General features: G+C 41.3%; 1 protein-coding gene across 1 annotated transcript in view; it reads left to right on the plus strand.

The window, feature by feature from the left end:
• LOC121833555 (SCY1-like protein 2) overlaps positions 1-27895 on the plus strand; it is a 97649-nt gene that overhangs the window by 54550 nt on the left and 15204 nt on the right. The window contains exons 7-13 of the mRNA XM_042286958.1: positions 10899-11075; positions 11672-11794; positions 13042-13155; positions 13970-14102; positions 16313-16431; positions 17017-17120; positions 26315-26445. Of these exons, the coding sequence (XP_042142892.1) occupies positions 10899-11075; positions 11672-11794; positions 13042-13155; positions 13970-14102; positions 16313-16431; positions 17017-17120; positions 26315-26445 (901 nt within the window). The remainder of the gene's footprint in view (positions 1-10898; positions 11076-11671; positions 11795-13041; positions 13156-13969; positions 14103-16312; positions 16432-17016; positions 17121-26314; positions 26446-27895) is intronic.

Below are 27895 nucleotides of genomic sequence, written 5' to 3' on the forward strand. Positions count from 1 at the left end.
GAGAGCCTCGTCTCTTTTGACGTGGTGTCTTTGTTCACCAGCATCCCAGTGCTATCGGCGGTATCTGTTTCAAGAAGTGCTCTCTCGGCAGACGATACACTCCCGGAGAGAACGTGCCTATTGGTTGACGAGACCTGTCGACTACTAGAGCTCTGCCTGAACAGCACATACTTCTTATTTAGCGAGAAATACTACAAGCAAACCAGCGGCACAGCCATGGGGGAAGCCATATCTGTGACAATGGCAAACCTCATAATGGAGGCCATCGAACGCAAGGCTCTCGACACTTTCGAGGCTAAATCCAGAACGTTCCTGCGTTACTTGTACCACTGTTTCTGCGTCGTTGAAACCAGCGAGGTGGACCGTCTTCTAAAGCACCTGAACTCGGTGGATGAGTCGCTACAATTCACGGTCGAACGCGAAGACAAAGGTTCCCTTCCCTTTCTGGATGTACTGGTAACCAGGAGTGGCAGTGGGCTAAGCTTCTTTGTTTACAGGAAGCCAACCCATACTGGCAGATACTTGGGGTTTGATTCCCACCATCCCCGATGTCATAAAGCGTCGGTGGCCTCTGCACTCTTCAGGCGCTCCTTCGCCACGTGCTTTACAAAGATGGGTCTCCAGGAAGAAAGTAAGGTCGTAACATCGCATCTCCGCAAGAACGGCTACCCTCGAGTATTCACCGGATACTCGAGAAATGAAGGCATCCACCCCTAGGGCGCAGCAGTCCCCCTTCCGATCGCGTCTGTGTCCCCTACATTAGCTGCACCAGCGAAGCACTTTTTCGCATCCTCAGTCGCTACGGGATTGCGGTGACTCATAAGCCCGCGTCGACAATCGGTCATCGCCTCCCCCTACCGAAGTGTTGCACCCCCCCCCCCCCCCCCCCCCCAAAGAAAGGGCCCAAGACTTGGTCTACCACATAACATACAAAGATTGCCCGGCCTCATACGTTGGCGAAAGTAAGAACTTCGCAGAGAGGCTCACGAGATACAAATATGATGTCCGGAAAAAGGATGTGGAGGCAAGCGCCCTCGCAGAGCACGCACAAGCAGCTGGCCATACAGTCGACTTCGAGGGAAGCACCGTGCTGGCCTTGGAGAGGAATCGGCGAAAGCGACTCTTCGTTGAGTCTTGCTTTATCCAACATACAAAGGAGAACGTAATGGTTCTTCGGGCTCCCTGCCCAGCAGCTACGTCTCGGGACTACGTGACGCGAGCAAAGCCTCCTACATCCGTATCGCGTGTTCTTTTCTTTTCGTCACTCACCCGTGAACAAGGAACCGAACTGGTCCCGAAACTTTGGGTAAATGCTTATTAGGTCTTTGGTTAGAGTCCTTAATTTTCGCATCATGTCTATTCCTAACCAGGCAGAGGGCTACCGAACGTTTACCTTCATAGTACATTCCCCAAACTTGAAAACAAAAAATGATGGATCGTCATGTGAAGATGGGCTATTGTCTTTCAAGACGTCATCTGCTCATTTCTCTGAGTGAAGTAATGGCGGCTATAAGACCGATACAAATAAGTGCCTTATAAGCTGATCGTTTTAAGTAGTTCGCCAGGAAGAATAATGTAATTACTATATGGCGACTTTACCTTATTCAATATTTGTCGCCATTTCTGAAAAAAAACGATTCTCCTCCGATTACCCCTGGGGCAATGCATACCATTTAAGAACAAGGTATAGAGGGGGCATCTGAAAGATTGTGTTAAAAAGTACTTCTACTTTACTTTGAAAATGTTGTATTTATAGTGCTTTACTTGAAGTATATTGCACCCAGTGTACTTACTACTTTACTCGAAGTACGTAGGCCCTCATTTACTTAGTACTTTACTTCAAGTACTTTTTATATGTCTACTTTATACTGTTAACGAGCAAACGCTTTCTGCAATATCAATCTCAGGCAGTGCTGTACGTCAAAGTAGAAATCTTACATCCGCAGTACATCACCGACCAAAAAACAAAAATGTACAAATGATTTTGGCACGCAGAAGCAGAACCATGCTATTGAAGTATTTTTGGGAAAACACAAACCGCTTTATATTTGGCTAGCAGAATTTCGCTAACGGTTTTGTGCTAAACTTGCGTTCGAGATGGAGCAATTATCGTACCCAACCTAGCGGTTTCGACCAAAGTGGCGTTTTCTCAAGCAGATAACATTAAAACCTGAATTCCTTTCCAGCACCATAGTTTGTCGAATACGAAACGTACACTTAGCCTAATAGCTCACTAAGCTTACAGTATTAGAACCTCCGTGAGAGCTATTATCGTACCAGGTCCGATCCAGAAAATAGAACTTTTATTTACCTGAATAATTAAGTTACGCGTCGCAAAAATCTGAAACTCTGTAGGAAGGTGACGCTAGTAGTTGTCACCGAACGTGAAAGTTTGAGAAAAAGACGATACCTGGATCAAAAGACACAAAAAAAAGACAATATATTTTTGAGCCGACGCGTCTATTTCAGTCTGATATTCGCTAAACCAGGAAATGACAATGCGGTGCCTGTAGAATTTATTTCAGTGTACAAGGCTTGTCCTTAGAAGAGAAAACACTATTGTCGTCCTCGTTGAAAGGTATTTTTCACAGACTTAGTTTATACAGGCGCCCTGAGTGGTAATACTTTATTTGACGTATATTAGGCTTACATAGACGTCGGCTCATCGAAAATTTTCGTCGTTCCCTTTTCTCTTTTGATCCAAGTAACGTCGTGTTTTCAAACCTTTGCATTCTATCACGACCACTACCCTCACATTATATTAGGTATCATTTAAAAGAAGCTGAAAAATTTCTTGAAAAAACGATTTAGAGGTGCATATTAAAGTATTTTTATTCCGTGAATCTGAATATTACGTTCGTTTTCCCCAAAGATGTAACTAAACGCGAAAAAGAAACGAAAAACCTACGACCAGTTGTTGCGTCATAAAAGGATATTTCGGCCGCCAAGCGCTGTGGGCGGCAGCGTGTGCAATTGCAGGCCTGCCAGATATATTCCCCCGCACTGACACCAGTCGTTGCGTCTTTTTATGATTTTTTTTAATAACAAGAGTGCGCGTGCATAGCTTTGATAGGCACTGAAAATGCGAGAGAGCGGAGATTCCGAAAACCCCTTTAATGACGTAACGTTCCGGGAAGGGACTTTGGCAGTACTTTGAAAATGATATTCTGCAGCTTCTATGCACCAAATTGAATAGTAATCTCGATATTCGTGATGCTCGAGGCCAAATGAAAACGATTTAAGTGTTTTTAAAACTTGGAAACCGCGCGAACTTAACAAAGGAGAAGAACGAGAAGTGAACGAACATAACGCTGACTGGCAACTGTAGTTCATTCCTGCGAGGAACAGAAAGGAAAAAATAGAGATGTATAAAGTTATAATAACGCACCAACTATAGACCACCTTCACGCCCCGTTTAAGTGTTTTTACTCAATTACAGAACAGCTTCAGTTTTCCCATACGTTTCTGCGGTGCATTTTCTTCATCGTATCTGGTAAATAGCGAGGCAGTTTTGACCGGCAATTTTGAGAAGTTTTGAGACTTGCTTTGAGGCCTGTTTTCCAGTACCTTTTTGTAAACAAAACTCGCTGCCAATTTAAAAATCCACACGTAGTGCTGATGTGATTCTGTTTAGATTGATCAGATGGATTTAAAATTTATATTTTTTAGTTGATATATAACTTGCCTTTGGGATGAGATATGATTGGTGGAAAAAGTTAACAGACTCTGAAATTCGGGACGAAAGAGATAAGTAATGTCGTTTGTTACCTCGTAATATCGAAAAGTACAATTCACTCACCGTATTCAATAGTTGTAATTTATACGCTCAAAATCTTGCTAGCGAAAATATAGAATAAAAGTTTTGGGTTGCTTTTGTCTTTTCTTGCTCCCCAGTCTTACTGTAAATATTGGGTGTCTTACCTTTTTCTACATCTTACGAGCGAAGGATATTTCCAGTAATTGCACAGGCTCATTTTGGTTGATTTATTATATTCACTGACAACTGAAGAAAACCAGGGCTCGGCATATTAGGTTTGCACATTTGGCTTCCTGATTAGTTTCTAGACGTTCTTATTGTCTAAAGGCCGAATCTGATTTGCTTAGGAGCGATATTAAGACGACCTGGAACCGCCAAGCCCCGCGTTTATGAAGTCGTCAGTGACTTCGGTGGGGTCAGACTAAACTGGCGGAAGCTCTCGTCATTGTACACTTCGTTTTACGCAAAATGTACCAAGATAAAGGAGTAAAATATTTTAACTTATATGTTTAAACGGGGTTCTATCTACCTCGAAATAAATATAAGACTACTCCCACCAACGTTACCAAAAAAAAAATAGGGTATACATGTCTCTCCTCAAAACCATCACCCCTCCAGCGTTTTCAAAATGGCAACGCGTTCAGATTAACAAAAGAAAAAAAAAAAAGAAACATATCATCATAAATCTGCGTTGCAAAAAAGAAAAAAAATCGCGCATGCAGAAGTTGAAATGTAGTTACGAATCCGGGGCGAATTCTTTCCAAATGAACTTGACAGGGGGAGAGGCAGATCGCGTCAGCCCAGCAAGCTGCTAAATTCCTATTCAGCACCACGCCGAAATTGAACGCAGTGACAGCTCCAAATCGGTGCAGGGAATACGGAAGAACCGCCAGCTACCTTCTCTTCCGCTCGAACTTTCACGTGAGGAGATTCCACGGCCAACCTGCTTGCATTCGTTTCCCGTTTTGCTTTCGCTATTATATTTTTTTTTTCTTCATCTCTCACGCCAAACGCCGACGTTATTTGGAATCCCGTGCACGCTCCGAAGCTCTGGTCCTGCGTTGACAGCCTCGCCAGATCCTGCGATCTCCAAAGAAGCGGGACAATAAAAAACAACGACGACAACAACAAAAAAAAAAAACCTACCTTCGACGATAAGAGCGGGCAAAACCTTTGCGAGAGCCGAGCTCCGCATCGCTTCACCGCCGGTCGAACCTCGTGGAAAGATTCCCCGCTACACTAGCCAACTAAGCACCGCCAATTTGTCACGTGATGCCACGCGCAGCCTATCGCTAGGCTCAAAAACAAAAATGACGTCACGGGCTGGCAGCGCCGGATTGGTTTGGCACGACTTACGCAGTATTCGTAGTGGTCCATCTTAAGCAGGAACGGAACCCGAAATATACATTGAGGGTTATCTGTAGTCGGGTTTTATTTTACGATGGACCGCAGAGGATCCTGCCTCAAACCGTCGGAACCAATCAAATGCCATGCGAGTGTCACGCGACCTCGGGTTTGTGAAGCGGCGACGCGCAGGGCCTTTATAGTCACGTGGTGCGTTGTCTTCGAAGGATTGGCTGGAATTGCTCTCATCGTCCGTTGCGGTGCATCGTAAGAGGAGACCAAGTAGAGGCAAATCCTTCGTCTGAAAGGACAACCTTCCTCTTTTCCCAACTTGTGTGTGTTTAGACTTGTGTTTTTTTGTTTTCTTTTTCTTTTGGGACGTTTTGTTGTCTCGGGGAAAATATGACATCTGAGCGTCTTGACTCGCTTTCCGAGGTTGCTCTGACGGGCTGTGGGCGGCATTGGCCGAGGCTGACTGCGCAGGAGGGAAACGATGTCAGGGCCAGATGTCGCCCATGTTACGTCTATTAAATTCTGCAGCCGGCACCAGGTGGGCGAGTAGCTGGAAGTTCATGCCTCCCCTTTTCCCTTCCCTTTGAGGTTTATCGAAACGTTTTGTTGTTTTTTGTTTGTCGTGTTGTCTTGGTCGGTTCTGGATTGAGCCGTTTCGAATCCTCTTTTGCTCTGAATTGGTTTTATTAGGAATGGCGTTATTTGAACTGTCTTTAGACTGCCCCGGGTCACGGTCGTAGTCCCAACATCATCGACATAGTTTGACGATAAAAAAAAAAAAAAAAAAATTGGTATGAAAGGTTTAGAGAAGTGTGAGATTGCAGAAACATTGGTGAGTTAGATATTTTTTAACGAGAGACGGAATTTAGAGCAACTTTTAATATAGGAGTGTACGTTTTTCTAGCCTAGGTGGCGCAAGATACCACCTTCTGCAAACGGTATGGCAATCCATCCATTCATTTATAGTTGTTTTGGATAGATTGAGGGTTAGCTCTGCGCCGCATTGTACGCTCAATTCTGGTTCGGATTATTTGCATTTGTGTGTGACACAGTACGTTGCAGCTGCATATGACTGCTCGCTACATTGTGGTGCTTATGATAACCTAAGTCCCCGCAACTCGTCGCTGTGGAACGCCAGTAGTCGTCACGCAAATGGTTAAAACCCAATTGTATGAACCAGGTTTTAGATTGATACAAACATGCGTGATGTGACGCAATTAGGGAAGTTTGTTCTTGCGAACCGTAACCTGTAATTTCAAAACCCAGTCGAGAATAATAAAACGTCAATGCCAATGACAGTTTTTGGCGGAATCCAGTTGCGGTCGTATTCCTATCAATTACCCCTAATGTGTACGGTTCCTGTTAAAGCAATCCGACATTAGTTAAGGATGGCTGAATAAATGTGGGTGGGAAGGTGATTTTTCAGCATCTTATTATCGATTGGAAGCCAATAAGATTGCGTCATTAGCCGATAAGGCTGCCGAAAAACAAACCACAAGAGAAGAAGTGTGTGCACAAGCCGCTTCCCGGATTTCTTGTGCTGCTTTCAGGGAGTATGCGGCGGGCAAGTGTTCCAAAAGGCGTTCGCCGGCGCATCGTAAAGCGAGGAGAACACGAATCAAATGGCAAATTAATTAACGCCCAGGGAACGCGCGATAACGAAGCAGCCAAGCTCGTGCCATAATTGGTTGAGGTTGGGGGAAACAAAAGCATTACGGCGGGCTTGGGAGGTAAACAAACGCACGGTCTGGAGATCTTGCACGCCGAATAGCCACACGAGCGTCGTATGTGGCTATTTGCGCAGTCGCGTTGCTTGTCTCTTGTATTCTAAAAGTGTCTGTGTGCCCCGTGTCCCCAAAAGGTACTCGGCGAGCCAAATCGCTGTGATCCACAAAGTGGGGTTTGGTGAATTACGAGATCCAGTTTAAAGCATGCACGGGTTCGGTTCTGTTCGGAACGGCGTTCCTGGAACTCGTTCTTTTTAGGAAGAACGAAGGAACGTCGCCATTCCATCTTGCATCGGTGGAACTGGAACGGGAACGCGTTACATTTTTACTGAAACGGAAATAGAAACTGCGTTTCTTTCCTTTGTCCAGTGGGGTAATTTTATTTTATTTCAAAGACGAAAAGGTTTAAAGTATAAAAACTATATATTTACGAAGAGTGGGATCTCATTAACGTTTTGGTTATTTATCTTAGGGTTTATTTTGTATGGTCCTCGCTTGGTAATAGTTGGGTGAAGGAAAGCTTGTGGACATCAATTCTTTTTTCAGTGCCCGAGACTTCGGTACAAGAAACAACACTGTTATGATTTTAATGCAATTAAAAGCAATGGTGCAATCGAGCTGTACAACAATGGTGAAAATAATTCATGGATAAAGATAGTTGGTAGAGCGCTCCACTGGAAATGGAGAGGTCCCGGTGTTTGGAGAATTGTGTTTCTCCTTTGTCCCTTTGTTCCCCTTCTCCATGAATTATTTTCGGCAAAACTGTTAGTCGAACAAAATAGACACAGAAAAAGGGACGTTTCAAACTCCGTCTTTGCTTCCACGAATCCTTATACACTCATAAATCTAAAGCCGACTACAGCCATCACTGAACTTCCACAAGAAGATCTACAGTTACAACAAAAACAACAAAAATACAGGTTACCAAACATGAAATACACCCTTGTATCCTGAACATTGGTAACTTAATAGCTTTTTTCTTTGCTTCCACGAGTTCTTATACACCCAGAAATCTAAGGTTGACTACCGCCCTCACTGAACTTCCGCAAAGAGACCTACAGTTGCAACAAAATAACAGGTTACCGAACATCGAACACACTTTTGTATCCCGAACATTGCTCATTTAAAGGATACACAAGAATTAACCATTATTCATTCTCCCCTTGTCCCCCACCTTCGAAGTGAACAACGAATCCAACCTTTATGAAGAAGGACTTGTAGTTTTCAAGACTGACCTTTCAAGAGCCCTACCCTCTTCTTCATTTGCTCGCCTTGCGGACAGCAACATTGAGAAGCAACTGTTGTTAAGTTTGAATACGGGACTTTGTTAGATTGAAGCCTGTGAGGTTGTTGTAAAACGCTCGTGATATCTGGAAAAACAGTAAATTTGGCTAGCCTGAATCGCCCACCACAACCTTCTATATGATTAAAAGCTGAGATTTTTAAAGGTGAATATATCAAGATATGAAACCCTGCTTCCGCTTGTTTTCTTCTCCTGGTGCCCTTCCATCACGGCGTTCAAATTCGTATGTTCCCATTTGATAGAATATATATAAAAAAAAAAGAAAACTTATCTGTATCTAACTAAATATGGTAATCAGCAAAATAAAATGCAACCTTTATGAAACGATACTTTCCATCTTGTCTTAACTGTAACAGGAATCAGTTCTTTTTTCACAGATGGAAATTGTAACGGGAACGCGTTTCAAAATCAGAAATAACAAGGAACAGTCTTTCGTTGTTGTTGTTTTTTTTTGTTTTTTTCTTTTCACTTAGTAACGTGTACAACATTCCACGGGCACTCCTTTCACTAAACAACTAAAGCGCGAACCACGGTTGGCGTCCGGAGGGGTGGTTGCGTTGTTTAGCAGAAGGCAATAAACCATTATTTAGTCACCTGTAGTTTACCGTTTTGTTTCAAGCTCCGAGCTTCTTTCCGACTCTGATTTGCAGGGAATGATATTTCGTTTCCATCGTTTGCGAATTATCTGCGGTATCTTCACTATCCGAGACTGGGGTGTTGGGGAAGAGATAGAACCGTGACGCCCCTAGCGATTAAGTTGATAACTAAACGTATGCGGTCAACAAAAACCTGGATTAGTTGATTATGGTCCCTGACCTTGGCTGGTAGCCGAACCCTGACGCAGCAGTTGTGTTCATTCTCTGCACCTCGCTCCATAGAGATATATCCAACATGTCTCAAAAATATGTTACATTTAGTTTTTTTTTTTTTTTTTTTTTTACTGCAAAAATAAAGTACGCATTGTCGAGCGTCCATTCTCCGCTCAAATGTAACGATAGCGGTCCAAACCACATACCAATGTTTAAAAACCATTCGTTATCTTATTCGAACGTTACGAGTGATTTTCTGAAACTTTAAATGGCAAAATCGAGCTTGTTTTTGCCCGTTTTCGTTAACTGGCGCGCCAGTCGACTCTACTGGGTGATTCAAGGAGCGGCCAGGCTCTTTAAATTGACCGCAAAATTCGGTTTCTTAACTTATCGCGCTGCAACTTTGTGCAGCGTTGTCCACAGATGGTGCTTTTTTTTTTCTGTAAAATTTTAAAAGAGCGAACTTACCCGAGGAAAAATTAAAGAAAGAAAAAGGCTTCACTCCTATGAAAATGCAGCGAAGCCACCGGTCTTCAAACAATACGGTGCCACTTCGCACGGGAGACAAGAGATGCCGCAAGCGGTCGCGATGCCAACTGTCGCCAACCAACGAGCATACGTCGCCAAGAGTTGGCGTCTTTAGCAGACGATCGTTTCGACTCAAAAGCGGCGCGAGCTTTTTTGATATCAGTTGCTAATGCATTATTTTATCATCCTTACTAATAAAACATATTGAATGGATAGAGAATCGATTAAAAAATGGTTTGTCGGGATATTTTGACTTTTTTTTTCGGGGTTCCGGTGTCGTCTGCTTTGCAGTTCCTTGTTGTTACCGCACCTGTGTTTGTTTCTGCGACTGTTGCCGCCTGCGGAACGCGCGCCGCTTTTGAGTCGGAACGATCGTCTGCTAAAGACGCCGGCTCTCGGCGACGTATGCTCGGTCGTTGGCGGTAGTTGGCATCGCGAACGCTTGCGCCATCTCTTGTCTCCCATGCGAAGCAGCGCCGTATTTTTTGAAGACCGGTGGCTAAGCCTTTTTCTTTCTTTACTTTTTTTCAGGTAAGTTTGCTGTTTGCAAATTTTACACAAAAAAATGCAAAACGCTGCACAAAGCCGGAACGCGACAGGTTAGAAACCGAATTTTGCGGTCGATCTAAAGAGGCTGGCCTCTCCTTAAATCACCCAGTATGTGTTTGAGAGTTTGTCGGCCGCCCATTTTTCCTTCAAAAATTTTATAACATCACTCATAACTTTTGAATACAATAAGGGTTAGTTCTGAATTTTTTTTTTTTTTGGCATCTGGGTCGAAATGATAAAACTACATTTATGTGAAGAATGAGCGTTCGACGATGCGTATAGTCTATGTTTGCTGAAAAAAACAACACAAACACACACTCATTTCTTGAAACACCCTGTTCACTCTAAAAAAAGAAAAGAGGAATGCGAGTTCACGTTCCTGCATAACACGGGAAAACGAATCACGACGAACAGTAGAAACTTCCCAGCGAATGACAAAGTTAAGAATTCGAGTAGACCCGAAAAGTTTGATGTGCACCGCGACAATGATAATGACGTTTCACTTCCACGTAGTTCGGGCACACATGGCATTTTGGGATCTAATTGTACTATTGGCTTCGTAATTTGCTGAGATACCTCTATTGTTAGTTGCGATTGCTTATCTTCGTGTTCTGGAGTCCACTGAAGTCGCAGACGTTCTTAGATCACAGATGTCGTAGCGATGCGAGTTCATGGACATTACTTTGTCTGAACACCGATGACTGCGAGAAACAGGCCAACCCTAACTTGTTGACTTGTTTCATTAGCAGAGCTACTTATCTTTTATAAAAACCAGTATTAGTGTAACGAACACGCGCACGCATGCTCTGAGAAATCTAATAAAGTTATATGCGACAGCTTCATGCTCAAGTGTTTTTTTTTTCTTTCAGAAATTGTGGTGGCAACATGTGCTGCCGTCGTTGAAGATGGAGCTGCAGTCTCCCGAGGTCTTAGCAGCTGCCCTGCAGCCGCTTCTTTTCATCATCGAGGAGAGTACTGTGGACGAATATCAGAGCATCATCTTGCCCATCTTTAGAAGCGTCTTCGGCATGCCCAAATCTGTTCAGGTAATTTCCGATTTTTTTTTTCATATAACAAGAAATCGGATCAACAGACTTACTCGACGTGTAGCCTTCCATTTACTTTAAAATGGATTAAAGATTTCTGCTAAAATATGGGCACAAATTTTTTTCCTTGTAATTATGTGGCTTTTAGACGTTTTTGCCTGACCTTCAAATTATCTCGTTGAATCTCGTTATGCGAACAATTATGATGCTTCACGATTCTTACATGGGTTACTTACTTTGCAAAAGAGACATTACTCGTTCAATTATATTATTTCGCTGCATTACATTTCACGACCGCTAAGCTACAACATTTTAGGCGTTGTAGTCGTTTCACGCAGAGTTTTAGTAAAGTTGTAAGCATAGTATTGGACACCGCGAACAACGTTTTGTGCGTGGCATTGTTGAGACGCCATAGGCAAAACTACTGAATCCTTGCACTTATCTAATGTGTGTTACCATAGTTTATTATATTTAAATACATGCCAAAACACATTAACAAGCTTTGCTTTCTACGGTTTTGTTTTGTGCAATATTTCCCTAGTATAATATTGAACGACAGCTGTGCTACTACCTTCCGCGCTACATTTCTCATTCAGGCGACAGTAACGCTACTGGAGAATTTAGACGTCCTGATGAAAAAGACACCCAAAACGGACATCAAGGCGGATGTTCTCCCAATGCTGTACAATTCGTTTGACTCAACAACACCACAGATTCAGGTGAGTCGTTATCTGCACGTAGGTGCACATGCAATTGCTGCTCAGATTTTTAAGCAAACACATTTCCTCCCCGTTATCTTTTTTCAAGGTATTTTTTTAAACATTTGGTATTTCTAAGTAACAATACACAAAAAGGCACCTTTTCGTGTTGAATTGAAAATTCTACTGTCTAAGACGGGGCTTTTCCCCCGTTTAAATTCTGCGACTGATAGGATATAATTGCTAAAAAACACCTCCCAGTCTTGATGTTGATGCACTAAAGCAGTTTACTGAGCTTGCATGCAATATTGAACGTAACGGGAAGTGTTTGGCTCAAAGCGGTTCCTCGACGAGAGGCTTAGATCTTACAAAAAAAAAAGTGCTTAAATTGGGAACAATTTGCATAGATGCAGCGACGGTCGAGAAACATTTGTGAGCTTCGTAAGCCCGTAAGGAAGTTATGTGGAACCTCTGTGATTTTAGGAACCATTTTTAAGAGGCCATGAACCGAGATGCACTTTGGAAGTGTATCTCGGTTCACTTTGGGAAGCGTACTTAAGACGTTAAGGCATCATTGTTTTTTTGCAAAGTTTACCACGTCTTCATTGAATACATCAAATTGGCAATTTATTTATTACCATTATTTAAATCACCTTGGGACTGGGTGAGAAAATCTTGAAGCAGCCAAATCCTTTTAATTATGTTGTCTAACCTAAAAAAATATGGCGACTCAATCATTCTGAGAAAACTATCTTTTAGCATGTATTTTCCTTCAATATGGCTTCACTGTATATGTGTTTGTATTTGATACCCAAATGTGTTACTCAGTATATTTTCATTATTTGAAAGTTTCACGCTCAGAGTACTCTAATTGCAGGATAAGACAAGCTGTTTCAAAGGCAGAAAGCAGATATTAGTCATACTAACACTTGAAACATCCAAGCCACGAAAATGCATAGATAGAATATATGCCGTGATTAAGCGCGTCACTATTCTGCCAAACAATCTTCACAAATAATATGAAAACTCTCTAATCTTACTCAAGATATAAGATTTTTAAACAAAATTCAGAAGCGAATAAGCAACGCTTAAAATTGCACATTCAACACAAATACTAAACATCAAAAACTGGAAAACAAATGTTTCCGGAAATTTAAGTCGGGGTGTCTAATATTCGAATTACAATATTCAAACAGTGCACATTAAAAATGAATTTGTAGATATTCAGGTGCTGCTATGCTTTATCTTTTTCTCTGTGTCAAATGTAGTGCGCTGCCATGCACGCGATAGCGCAAATCGCCGACTACCTTGAAGAAAGCGCTGTCCGCAAAATGGTACTGCCGAGGACAAAGCAAGTCTTTGAAAACAACACGGGTGTGAAGGTACGTGTCACAGCATATTCCGTCCACTGGACGACTGTTCTGTAATAGCTGAGTCAATACTTTAGTCAATGATGCTATATTTAATTGATATGATAGGGATAACCAGTGTTTAATACGTTTCCTGGCTGCTGCACATAAGTGCCTGCCCATAAAAAAAAAATTAATTATATTTGTTTTTGCCTCACATACAGTTGCTTTGTCTAGACGGCCTTAGGTGTTTTATAGTTTTAATTGATATGACGTTAAACGCTTTCATGGTTTTTGAGATATTAAATTTAAAACCGTAGAGAAATGCTCGTCACCACAGAAATATGAAAGTGTACTGCAGAGATGTCATAATTTGACTGGCCATTTAATAACCGTAATTTTTTTAACAGGTGACTAGTAATGCGAATGTTTTCTAAACCAAAATGAGATTGCAGGACACCACTTGTGAGACGTGCGACATAATAATTTCACCTTACTATTTTTTTATGAGACATCTTACATTAACTGAAAATTCAACTTGTTTGCTTGGCACGTAAAATCAGGCACCCGTAAAATTAAATCTCTCATTTCTACAGTGTCTCTTAAACTAAGAAGTTCTGAGCAACTAACGCAAAAGTATATGCAACTGTTTGATAGTTGTCTACTTATTATCAAAACTGAAAACTCGTTTTAATAAAAAAAATATATATATTTTATTTAAATTTTGCCTGTTTTTGTTTACAAGGCAACGCGCTTATTTTTGTGCCTTTATAATTTAAAAAAAAACTCAATGTCATATCAATTTTGCTTAAAGATGTTTCCCCCATAACTTGTATCTGAACATCAGGTCCAGGCCAATGCTCTAACGTGCATCGAGAAAATCATCGACAAACTTGAAAAAACTGACATTCTGGACGAAGTTCTACCGATGCTCGGCAAGGCCAAACTCCAGGACCCGGCTATTCTGATGCCAGTCGTTAGTAAGTGGCGTCTATGCAAATTGTATAGAAGTGAATGCATTAACTCATGTAAACTCTAAGGAAAAAAAAACACAATATATTTATTATCACGCAACGTATTGAGAAAGCCAATACCCACAATCTGCGGAGGGTGCTTGGCAAACGACGAAGCTCAAAACAAGTTTAGATCTAACGAAATGTACAGTCTGCACTATGATACTTGTCATGCCGCAAGCACGTGAAATATCGTGCTCAGTGTCACGACACAGATTTATCATTTTAGGTCTACATATGTTTGTAGCACCGCCATTCGTCGTCCGTAGATCGTACTGATTTGCTCATATAGATGCTTTGCAGAAATGGAGGTGCACCAGGTTTTTATAGAGTGTACACCTTGTGAATTGTCGTGCCAACGCGTCTTTATTACTTACGTCATAGTACGTACAAGGCGATTTTTTAGATAATACATTTTTATGCAACGCTGCAATGTGTTTTATACGTTTTGTGCTGAAAAGCAGCCACTTGAATAGCATATTTTCGTGGCCAGTGCGTCATAGAATGCAGTCTGGCTTCATGGACTCGTAAACATAGTTTACAGAAGTATTTAATGAACTCCTTTTAAGTTAATACTAAATAACTGGATGCTGCGATCCAGTCCCATCCTAAGTATTAGAAGGTCTCAGGGAGACAGTAAGGAAGGGTTGTGTTTCCTGCTCATGGGAAACTTAAACGTAGTATCGTTTTCTAGCAAATTTTTTTTAATAATTGTTAAAAAATAATAACTTACGCAGTCGCAATCTCTCTTCCGTCTCTGTGGACTGCACAGAACTTCACTAAACAGTTTCTTTATTTTTTTTTATTTAGGCTTGTGCCATTCAAGGCATCACTGCATCTGAGATGCCACGAACATTATTTTCCGCAGTGTTCGAATGGTCCACAAATCTTTCAGCTTTATACAAAGCACATTCCTCGAATGGAAACACCTTTTGACCTTCATCGTCTCAATCACTGACAGTGTTATTTTTAAGAAGGCGTTAATTAGTCTCTTTTCCTGATTTTATTGATCTTTCTCTTTATTCATTTTCTGCATATTTCATTTCAATAGAAACTCACGTTCAGTTCCCCACACCCCCTCCGTAATACCTTATACAGTGAGGGCAAATACATCAAACGAAATTTAATACCGTTGCCTGACATTTCACGCTTCGTTTCTGAAGCTTTATCATTATCTATTGCACCTAAGGTTTCTATGCACGGTCGCGTATTGCCAGCTGTTATTCAAAATGTTTCATCACTAAGCATTTTTTTAGTGCAGCAGTCAACAGAATCTTTCAGTACGGATTGGAAAGAATCCTATCGCGCGCGTTTTCATGACAGGCGAGCACCTCTTTCTGTTATAGCGACTTTTCGACAAGTATTCATAAAACCACGTTGCGCGGCAATCAACAGTAAACAAGATTTTAAAACAATAAATAGAAGTCCGGCTATCGTAATATTTTTTTTTTCTATAGACCAGATCATTAGAAAAGCCGAAAACTATATTATAGTTAGCGAAAGAATGGGGACGGCAGTGCGTGTCTTTCCGGTACCCGGCCGCCGGCAGGCGTCCGTTGCCTTTTTTCGCGCTCTGGCTGCGCCAGCGCACTCGAGGTTCACATGACACCGAAGTAGTATCGAAAATTCAAAAAATCGCACTGGAGGCAGGTAAACTGAAAGGTCTCTCTGCCGTTCTTTTTATTTTTCTTTTTTCTTTTTTTAAATTTTGGCATTCATTATAAACGATTCCACCAACAAGCTTCTAGTAGATACCGTCTTGAGAGTTCTGTTTCATTAGCGACGAGATGTTTTGATGGCGCCCTCCTGTGGCTCCCTCTCGTGACGTCATTACCTTGCGAACAACAATTCGATGGTGCCTTTATTGAGCATGGCGGAAGCTTAAAGTCAGATCTCTCTGAAACTAACACTGCCAGCACGTCAAAGTTCAAGTTCTTACATTCCTCTTATTTCCGTCGATGAGGAATATACTTTGCTGACTGCGTAGTCAGCCTTCGGCCAATCGTGGAAGACCGACCACAGCGCCACTTTCGACCGCTCACGTAGCCAATGGTGTGTGCCTTTCAAGCAACAATCATGCTCGAGCTACGCTGCAAAGCTCCTTAGAGTGTTGTACTGTGGAATGGTGTATAAAAGTGCTGGCTTCGTAATGCGGAAAAACTATTTTTGTTTTTCAGGGATATACAAACACATGCTAAGCGACAAGCGCTATGGCCTGACGGTAAACCTTATAGCTACAAAAGTGATGCCAGCCCTCATCCCCGTCGTAGTTAGTCCTGCACTAAAGTTAGATCAAGTAAGCATTCCAAACCTCTACGCACTTTTAGATTTTTTTTTTAACTTTTATTGGCGTGACCTGAAATCGTTTCATGAATGCCTTGACATGATTCGAGCTTGCTACGAGTGTTTCACTTAAACTCATAATTTAATAAAGACACTAATTCAAGAACTAAAATAATATAATGCCAAGAAAAAATAATGTTGATATTTTAATTAACAGTAATATAAACTAACAATGCAATAATATTAAAGAAAAGCCTTTACGTTTCAGCCATTTGCGCGCCCTACTCTTTATTCATATAATAAAACAACTGATTTTCGAACGTGGAGACCGTTCGTACATATTTAACTATTTCTAATCAATGAGGCTTCATACTAATAGAAATACTAAATTTAAAAAACTAAATATTCATAAGTCAACCACAATGATGTGCCTCTCGGAGCACGATCGGTGGTTTATTTTGACGTGTGTACGCAAACACACATATAAATAGTGAACCAGCTGTGAAACAGAATGTGCAGGGCGAATGTAGAAGTTTACCTTTCAACAAACTCATTACTAATTTGGACACTTTTTTCTTACTTGAATTCTCTTTTTCAGTTCACAAGTTTGATAGAGTTGCTCCAAGAAATGTTGGAACATGTTTCAAAGAGCCAGCGGAACAAGCTCAAACTTGAAAAGCTGTCGATACCTTCCACAGACATGTGAGCTGAACTTCCTAAATGCCTTGACCGCTTTATATTTATGCTCATGCATTAGGCATGTCTCGAACGTTTCTGGAACCTCGCGATTCGTCTAATTTCGCCAACTTCTGATAAAATTTGACCAAGTTCGACCTTTTGAACAGTGTGACGCGACATATAAAAAAAAAGGTTGAGAAACATTTATTTATAAAACAGCTTGCATTAAATTAGAAGAAATTTATATTTTTATACAATATAATAGTATACATATCAGCTAGTTATATATTAGTGATGTTTATCGAAATGCTACACCCTCCTCCGCCGGGTGGTGTCAGCTCTTGTTTGTAATTGGGTGATTTCAGATAAGATCGACCAAAGGGTGGCTGGTCGACATTTTTAAATCAACTGATGTTTTTATATGACATTGTCTAGTGTCTGGTATAAACGAATCCACACTTAGTTTTGACCAGAAAAAAAATTTGGAGACAAGAAAAATCGTAAGGCAGGGAGAGGTGGACAGTTGCAATAACGCGCACTGATGGAGGGGGCAAGTTTGAAAGTGAATAATTAAAACAATAAAATTAGGAGAATTTTAAAACTTTCTACAAAAAAACTATGGGTACAACTTGCTTGTAATATAAAGTAATAATATTTATTAAAAATTTATTTAGTTTTCTAAAAATTGCCAAACATGCCTGCTCGAACGACAAATGGCAAACTTTGGAAATCTGTATCTCATGAAATAATTTAATCATTATTACATAACTTGCAGACATTATTTTAGTAATATATGGCTATTATTGAAAAAATAAATAAGGTATCTGAGTGACACAATAGTTACAATATATTTAGGCAAACATGGGAAAAAAAATCAAAGACAAATTCCAATGCGAATAAAAAAAAAAACACCACCTTCGATTTTTTTTTAATTTGGGTACCCTGTTATACTCTATTTCGGCATTCATTTCTATTAAAAACATGTTGCATCATTGCACTGTGAAAGAAGAAACAACTCCCCAAAGTAGGGTCCTTTTTCAAAGCCTACACTTAGCGGTGTCCTATACAAGAAGTGACTCTGAGTTCCAGTTTCATGAAACTTGCACAAATCTTTTATATACATTTATTCAGATGAGGTCATTGATAAAAAGAGCGATCGGTCACACAGTAAATGGGAGGACAAACTATATACAGCATTTTACATAAGCGTACAAAGTGGTATCATATTAGAGACTAATGATTTGAGAAAAGATGATGCAGTGTGAAGTTGTACCTTCCGGTATACTTTACATCTAGAGTAAAATAAATAACTTTACTTCCACACACAAAAACAAAGATATAATAGTAAGATATTTAGGTTGGCTGTATATTTACGATTACAAACAATTTCAGGTGACGGATGCCATAGTGCCTAACTGGAGCAGCTTCGATGCTCTCGGTGTATGAATGAATCGTGGCAAGCCGATATATTTTATCCTGCTCGAGGATAACATTTTGGGATTTTTTTTTATAGTGATCAGATAAAAATTATTAGTAACCACCAACAAAAACAGTAGGTTAAATACCCCGTGAAGAAAAATGTGATAAATAAGATGTCCCTGCATTCAAAATGAGCAGTCCTTGGGAAATCAAATTCGGCACTTTACGCTAAGGTTTTCCTCGCTGTACCCATTTAATAAAGTTGCTTCCAAGCAGATCCGACTGTCCGTGCTACATATACGTCACAGGTCCCTTCTGTTGATGACTTGCTGAGCCGCCACGCGTGCCAAGACTGAATGCCAGGGAAGGCGCGCACCGTCAGCCACTCTTCTTTTTTTTGTTCACGATACCGAACAACCTCATTTTCGTCCAGATATACAAGATGCACGCCTTTCAGTTTCTTTGATAGAACGCTCACCATTGTCCTGGCCGTCTGAATTGCGCTTACTGAACGTTCTCTCAGGTTGTTCAGCGTGGCCTGGTGCTTCACGAGTCCGCCAACTCCGTCACATGCATTTTTCCCATGTCCAGATGCAGAAAATAACCACTGGGCTTGTGGGCAATCGTCCTTCGCAAATTGGTGAAGCTGGTAGCGATTCTTGAAATGACTGGCGGCGCCGTCACTTACGTACGTCACGTACGAGTATACCGCAACGTTGTCTTCAACCCACTCCTTCACTTTTTCTAGAGCCAAGCAAGCGTGAGCGGCGTCGTGACACAGGTCCTCACTGATGATGGCAAAGCTGTTTGTAGATTTTCTTGTCGTCACTACACATGTAAATATCGAAACTTGTTTTTTTTTCCAGTGATATGCTTGCACTTCGTCAGGAAGCACGATGGTCCAGTTTTCAACAAAGTCAAAATGAAAGACAATGCTCCCGCGTTGCATGCACTGTTTTTCATCGTAGATCGCTTTACCTTGCGTTTGCCGGATATGGTTGTGAAGTACCCAACTTCCAACCGTCACTTGGATGACTTTTAGGAAAGTCTCAGGTTCCAAAGTTTTTTTCACAAGGTCGCCGGACTCCCATGTTGCAAGCACAATCTCTTCATCCTCCGGGATATCAAGTTCCTGGAGTGTAAGAAACTGGCCTTTTGGGCAGTGATCACAGTCTCCTTGAAGGCACAGTTCTGTTGCTGGGTCGCACAGAAATGCCGAGTTCATTTCACCAGTGTTGAATGTTGAGCCTGTAACGTTCTCTAGAGCGGCAATACAAAGATAATAATTGGCGCAGCGCACACAAACGCACACTTCCTGGTGTGGAAAACATTGGACCCATCTAGGGCGCAACGAATAAAATTTCGTTAGCCCAACGCCGGAATCGGGATGCTTGTCTTTGTATATACGGAAGGCCTCTCGTATTGAGCGTGTCATGAAGCGCTTTGGCACGAACGTTTTCTCTCCGTTGAGCATGACAGAGATGACGTCCTTCTGGTTGGGACTTTGGCGCGAACATTGTAGCTCGTCTTTCGTGAAGTACTCTAGGGCAGCAGACAGGTTCTCAGGGCTCACCTTGCACCTCGTGTAAGGATCCGGCTCATACCACACGCCATGCTTTTCCTTGAGTTTTCGGGATTTACTGATGAGGTACATTGAGGCCTGTGGAATCATCTTTTGAACCTCATTCTTCGTCAGTGTTGACGGCAGGAGTGTAAGCAGTTGACAACGTTCCCGGAGAGAGGTGGCGGTTTCAAAGGCCTGCCGAAAGTTGTCCACCCACTCAGTGCATGTGGAGCATGTTGGTTCGGACGACCCCGATGGTGCGTCCCTGTCGTACGCAATACGTAGCCTTGAGCGTATATTCTTGACAGCAACCTGCTCCAGTTCTGTCTGCTTTCTCTTGACATAGGCAAGCCTGTCCCGACTTCTTACGACGCTTGGTTATCTCAGCGGCGACACATCTGTAGGTAGTATGCTGCGATTTAGATCTTCAATTGCTTCTTCAGCTGGCACAAATATGTCAGGGCACTGCTCTGAGCTTCGCATCGAGATCTCCTTAGTGATGTGCATGAAGCAATGGTAGCACAGGTAGTCCGTCGCACTCACTTTGGTGGAACAGTCAGGCGGAAGAATTTGCTTCAACGAGTTTAGGTCCAACTCGCCAACACTTCAAAAATTCCGCTGCTTTGGTATAGTCTTTTTGTGTTTGCAAAAGTAATCTGCACAAAACACTCGTTCGGAGCTCCAGGAGGTCTTCATAATGTATACATAAATAATAGAAATTAAACCCCAACTGATGGTATATAATTGCCAAGTGAAAGAACTACTAGGTGCACAAGTGACAAGTCCGAGGCTGAGGAGCTCACTCACTGCAAACGTACATTTGAAAAGAGAGGTCACAACTGAGGCTGTCGGCAAAGCTTGATCCGCGTCAAAGGAAGAAAGAGGGAAAGTCTCCAGACAAAAAATTGTGGTCAGCGGCCTTCGAAAAAGACTTTCCGGAATCGCACTGTCGTCCCTCCACGCGCTGATATGAAAGCACCCGAGCTTCTACCACGTGGTTCATGACACAGCCTGAGCCATGTCGGCGACCGGTTCGCGAGGGGTGGGCGGTGGGGTTACGTTGATGGTCACTCGGATTAGCCCTTGCTGTACTGAGCTACCGCCTGCAGTGCCTTATCGCCGGCTGGTGTCAACAACGAGAACACACACACCCTGTCTACACCAAAACTACAAGCGTTCACCGCACACGCGTCGCCGCCGCTTTTAAGCTTTTGAGAAATTGCTTTCTTTTGCCGCGGAGAGCCGCCTTATCTTAACTACGCGCCTGAAATCCTTCCAGGCGGGCGTACACAATATCAAGCGTTTCGAGAAATGCCCGTGGAGTAGAACTATGGGAAAATTCGGAGCCCGCGATGTCGATATCGTCGCCGTTGTGTTAGTACGCCGTCGCGTACTGCAGTCCCCCGTTGGGGGAGGGGGGGGGGCGGTCTTACTACGATAACATAGCGACAGCGTTTACACTCTATGTATTTACGCGAGGCTCGAGTATTTGGGGATAATGCTGCCGGTTGGCGTGCCCCTTTGTGCCTGATATTATCGCCCGTGACGCCAGCGAGTGAGATGGCGACAGGCATGACTGCTCAGTAAACAGGCGTCGGCGGCCATGTTTTGCTGGTTGAAGCGAACCCCCTTGTCCTTGACAGCGAGCGGGGAAATGCGAAAAAAAGATTGTATCGGCCGTTTTTCCAGAACTAGCGAGGAGTGTCGTCTGCGGTTTCCGGCAACTATTTTGCCATAATCGTGAGCTTAGCGAGGAAATGATTTTTGCTAGCCACAGAACACTACCACGCAGAAAGGGAATGCTTGAACATGTTTTTGTTCTGGATATATATCAGGGATATATATGAGAGAGAGAGAGAGAGAGATGAAGGTAGAGCGGAAGAGGGAATAGCATATAGTGTCGCAGGAGAATAAAGTAAACAAAGTTCCTAGTGTCCGATGGCTGCATGATCTTTTCTCGGATCACTAGTCCGTAATATGATACCTCTTTGTACACAGTAGTTTCTCCTTAATTTAAGTGTGTGAACGATTTCTTTAGTTATCATTGGCCTCATCTGAATAAAAATATATAAAAGATGTGTGTTGGTTTCATGAAACTGGAACTCAGAGTCAGTTCTTGTATAAAACACTGCTAAGTGTAGGCTTTGAAAAAGGACCCTACTTTGGGGAGTTGTATCTTCTTTCTCAATAAAATGATGCAACATGTTTTTAATGGAAATGAATGCCGAAATAGAGTATAACAGGTTACCTAAATTTAAAAAAAATCGAGTGTGGTGTTTTTTTTTATTCGCATCGGAATTTTTCTTTGTTTGATTTTTTTTCCATGTTTGACTAAATATATCCTAACTATTGTATCACACAGATACCTTAGTTATTTTTTAAATATTAGCTATATATTAGTAGAATAATATCTGCAAATTATATCATAATGATTAAATTATTTCATGAGATACAGACTTCAAAGTTTGCCATTTGTCGTTCGAGCAGGCATGTTTGTCAATTTTTAGAAAAATAAATAAAATTTTAAATAAATATGATTACTTTATATTACAAGCACGCTATACCCATAGTTTGCGCCTAAAACGTATTAGAGTTCTCCTAATGTTATCGCTTTAGTTATTCACTCTCAAACAGGCCCTCTCCATCAGTGCGCGTTAATGCAACTGTCCACCACCTCATGCCTTACGATTTTTCCTGTCCCCAAGTATTTTTTCTAGTCAAAACTAAGTTTGGATTCGTTCATACCAGACACTAGACAATAACATATAAAAACATCAGTTGATTTGAAAATGTCGACTAGCCATCCTTTGGTCGATCTTATCTGAAATCACCCAATTATTCTTTCCATGATGTTTCCCGTCTTTTGGAGTGTATTTGCATGCGCGTTGTTGTCGAACTTCTGTCGAACTTTTCTTCTTTTTTTTTTCAATGTTCGAGCGGAATGGTTTGAAAAGTCGAACTTGGTCAAACGCGTACCTTGACAGGTTCGCGACATCCCCGTACAATTTATCGAATGCGTATTCACTTGAATGGCGACAATGACTGTCTAATTTCTCACCACATTGTTTTATGTCTAAAAGCGCACTAATATGAATACAAATCAATCCTATAAGCTGCGATAGCTTGACGAAATTGAGTAATACACTCGTCTCAATTCTGACGTAAAGCGCCCATTTAAATAAATAATTTCAGCCGAAACAGGCGGTGAATGTAAGAATTGACTAAAGGCGTGGATTTTCAATTGATGAAATCGAAAGAAGTGTCTCGTACAAACATTCTGAATGGTCAAAAGGCATAATCAATAGAAACTGCTTAGAAGCGGTTATAACCTTCTTTTCTTTATTCTTAAAAAAGAAACGGTCTCCGCCACTTTGATAATAATGGGACCAGAGTCTAAAATGATATGTTCCATACTAAAAAGATATGCGAGTGTTTATGGTTTTCTATTGTCAGGAAGTGCATTTGATAGCTTCGTCTTACCATTACTTCTTACAAGCTTCACCGGGTAGTCTAAGATTGTTTTGGGGGTAAGAAACGGGTCCAACGCAAGCAATCTCTTCTCCTAAAACAGCCCAGCATCGGTGGACGAAGCTCAACACCGAGTCGTGAACCCTCCGGATAGGTTTGTACTCGAACTTAGGTCCCCCGAACCCAAAGACCCAAATCTAGCAGCATCGCTTCTTGGCTGACGTTGCATACAGTCTCGGCTCCTGGCCCCGAACCTTTTATTTATTTTTTGCTCGCTGTAGTTGCCTCGCTCGCCTCTTGGATTCCACTAGCAATCCCTTTTGGCAGCGCTGGTCAGGGTGCAAAAAAGGACTATTTCTTTTTCACGTCTATCGCCGCATCATTTAATTGAAGATCCAGCTAGTTTTAACACGGCATAATCTAAAGAGAGAACTTTCGAAAACCGCGTTGTTTCTTTTATCAGCTTGTTTTTCCACAATAATGATTTTAATTTCTAAACACCACGAGAAGTGAAACATACATCAGCCTAAACATGCGTGTGCAATTAAGAGTAATATAGCCCTTAATAAAACCCACACACAATTGCAGGCATAAAAATATATAATATTATTCCACATTGTTCGTGGCTGCATGAATACTATATCCAAAATAATTCAGCGGAACAGTTACCGAACTAAGGCAACTGTGTGCGTAAAATAAACACAAATTCGTCGATAACGTCAAGACCCTCTTCAAGCTTTGCTCTATCTCGTTAACTAAACCTACGTAAGCAACGGGTATATTGGGATTCTGAATAGAGAGAAACAAATGACGTTTTAGAAATATGTGTTACAGAAAAAACATGTTGTGGTTAACGACAATACTGTCAGTGCGCAGCTAGGCAAGCCGGTGGAAGACATCTGTTCCTGTTTCTTTTCTTACCACTGTCAAAATTTTATCCTCCTTTTGCCCCAGAAACGGGTTAAATTCATCATATTGTGATTCTTTTTCGGAAAATATTTTTTCAATCCCTCGCTGGTGATACCACGAAATTAAGTGTTCCTAAAAAAAAAGCATGTGAGCAGGCCAATCGGACAATATTATTTTATGACTATTTCAATGAATACTCAAAGCTACAATTTCCAGTTGACTGAACAATGTTATCGTTTTAAGAGACGAAGTAAATAAAAAAAAAACTAACAATTTATATTTGCACCCTGGTACCGGCTAAGCCAGACGCACTTCCAACACATAGCCATACATTTCCCCACTAGATTTTATTAACCACATTGCAACTCAACCTGCATATTCGAACCCACAAAACTAAATGCACAACCTGTTAGAATCCAAACAAATCACTGCAGAGGCATGATTAAAGCCCGAAACATGTCGGGGAATGATGACAGTTTCTAAGCCCTCGCATGTTAGAACAAGTAAGACACCTTGACCCTTGTGCACCTTAGCTTTACAAAATGCGGTTAGAAACCTAAAGCTTGTATTCGTCATGAAGAAATAAAACCTCGGCTGTCTGTGTGTAGAAAAATTCGAACACAGGGCTAGACCAGCTGCTCATTATAGTACACTAATCTATGTGAATTTCCCATTAGGTAAAAAACATAATTTAGAAAAACAATTTTTTTTTTCAATTCATAAAAAAACTACAGGCTAGTGTTTTGCTGATTTTTCTTTTTATTTTGACATCTTATTATGACACTTCAGTAGATGATTACTTCACTTTCATCGTGGAGTGGTCGCGATTAGGTTTATAATAAAACTATATATTAAAAATATAGTTAAGAAATGTAGTGTATATTTACCTGTCTTTATAGAAATAACCAACAAGCTGACGTAACACAAGTAGCAACTATTCTAACCGTTCTTTGTTGATACACTGTTGAAACACGTGTCAATGTGCGCTTTGACAACAGTAGAACTTCACGCTGCAGTAGTTGCTTCTAGCATGGCTTTCTTTAGGCAAGACCTGCTTGGACTGGCTTAGCTACTTCCTTCGAAATCGTTTTAGCTGTAGGTTTGTACACTGCAAGCTATATAGTTTTATGCTTCGTAGAAAAGCGCGCTTTGCATCTTGGGGCGCCTTGCTGATAATGTTGCTTAGTAAAAAAGCGTCACTTCTGTTATTTATTTACTTTGTTACACATTGCTTCCTTATCTGTACATCCTTCTCAAGCACAATAACTCTACTTATCTAACTTTACAAACTAAATATCACATCGTTTGATTATCTCAATTGAAATAAATGAATAATCGAATTTTGTGAAAATTGATAATTCCTGATCTTCAAGTGTATGTATAGGAATTTTACTTAGAATTAATAAAAATGCGAGAGTATGAGTCTATGTATTTTTATTTAGGCCAAAATATGTTTTCGAATTGAACTGAACTCTGTCGTTTTATCATGTGATAAACTCTCTGTACATTTACGACTTGTCAAAATATTATTTTAATTGGTAACTAATATAGTCGCTCAATGACAGATAAAATGAGAGCATAAAGTTTTATTTTTGTTTAGAGTTACGAACTTGATAAACCAATTAATGAGCGAAATCGTATTGCACTCAGAGTTATTATAACAATAAATTGATTGTCAAATTTTATAAGTTTGCATTGAAAAGTAAGGCATATTAAAGGACTAGATGTACCTGAATACAAGTTGGCCGGTGCACGGCCGTCATTGCTTCGAGTCACTTTAAAATTACCTTCGCTAACAAACTTTGTTTTCTCGGTGCCCTTCCCCATTTTTCTCTGCCTCTCTTACCTGCCCCCGTAGGCTTCCAGTGCAGATGCAGTATACAATGGAACAGCCAACGGGATATCCCCACCGTCCCCCTTCCCTTCGACTCGAGTCCAGGCGAACATCCATCAGCATGGATGATGTTGTCCGCAGGACGTGTAGTTCAGGTAGGCTGAAATAGACATCGGACTAGACATCGCGCTTAGACCCTATCTGTGCAAGTTTCGCAAGAAGACGTTGTTTCATTCCTCGTCTTCGAAAACTCCTTGTCAAATGAGAGGACAAACAATTCCCGTCATAGAATCTTTCGTTGCATGCAAAACTCATATACTTCATTTCCAATTCTCCAGGTGCTTACGAGTACCAGTTGTTCCCTATGCCCGTATCTAAAGGATCGTTTACCAAAGATTGGAGGGAAATTTTTTCATTGCTTCTGTAAGACGAATTATCACTTCATGCATTTTAAATAACGGGGCAGAAAGACCTCGATAAATATCATTTTGTTCTTTATGTAGCACTTTAGCGTCCTTGCAGTTTGCAGAAGGGTTAGAGCGGTGCACGGGCTGCAGCTATAGTTGTAGAAGACGAGGAATAAAAGAGGCGCTCGCTCACGTCCTGAACCTGGCTGTTCGGGCGTTTTGATTCCCTCGCCTGACGCCAAAACGTCCTACACAACATTGTGGCAGCGTAATTGGATCTTACCCACACCACCACGCGTCGTTCAAGCTTCCTGGCAGGCTAAAAAAAGCTGTTGAGCTAGGAGCTACCAGTGATTCCTTCAGGCTAAGCCATCTGAAAATGCCGAAAGTATCAACCAGGATGGCGACTACAATGCTGACCTGTCAGCCACCGGAAGGGTTTGACTTCTCAAAGCCTGAAGACTGGCACCAAAGGATCTATCTGTTTGAAGCCCGATCCACATGGTGCGATTTTACTTGTGATTTCGCAAGGGTGGTGGCCAACACGTAGCTTCCACCACATTTTTTTTGCCGCGAAAGCGACGTCATAATTAAGAAATCCAAAGTAAAATTTCTCCAGATGAATCAGGTTTAAGAGATATTAAATTGTCAGCGAACTCCAAAGGAAAACCAGCATCGAACAAGGGAACACCCTCGCTCATTGTATAGTTCAATTCAGTTCAGTTTATTGTACCTCAAAGGCATTTCAGATGAAATGCATTACATGAGGGGGGATCAAAATACATATACAGATGGCAAAAGAGTGACGACAAGGTAAATAATAAAAAAACACAAAAAGAAAAAAAACTACAAACTAATAGGACAGATATCAGAACATGTAGAAATAGTAATTAACAGATAAACATGTTAAAGATCAACGCTTTTCAGGTGTGCCTTGCATAGTTCACAAAATTTCTAGGGTTAGATTCACGTACTATAGATTCAGGAAGGGAATTCCAGTTAGTAATAGCGAGAGAATGTGGGGAATGTTGGAATTTATTAGTTCTGGCGAATAGAGGTTTAATTTTTAGGCTGTGGTCATCACGCAAGGAGATGTGAGGTGATGGGTGACAGTTGGTGTTTCGAAAATCAGAAGAGGAATAGTAAGTTTTGGGAAAAAGGACAAGACGAGCAAGTTGAGTTGTTTGAGATAGAGGGA

This window comes from Ixodes scapularis, unplaced genomic scaffold (genome assembly GCF_016920785.2).
Source record: "Ixodes scapularis isolate PalLabHiFi unplaced genomic scaffold, ASM1692078v2 PGA_scaffold8__174_contigs__length_109621045, whole genome shotgun sequence".
NCBI lineage: Eukaryota > Metazoa > Arthropoda > Arachnida > Ixodida > Ixodidae > Ixodes > Ixodes scapularis.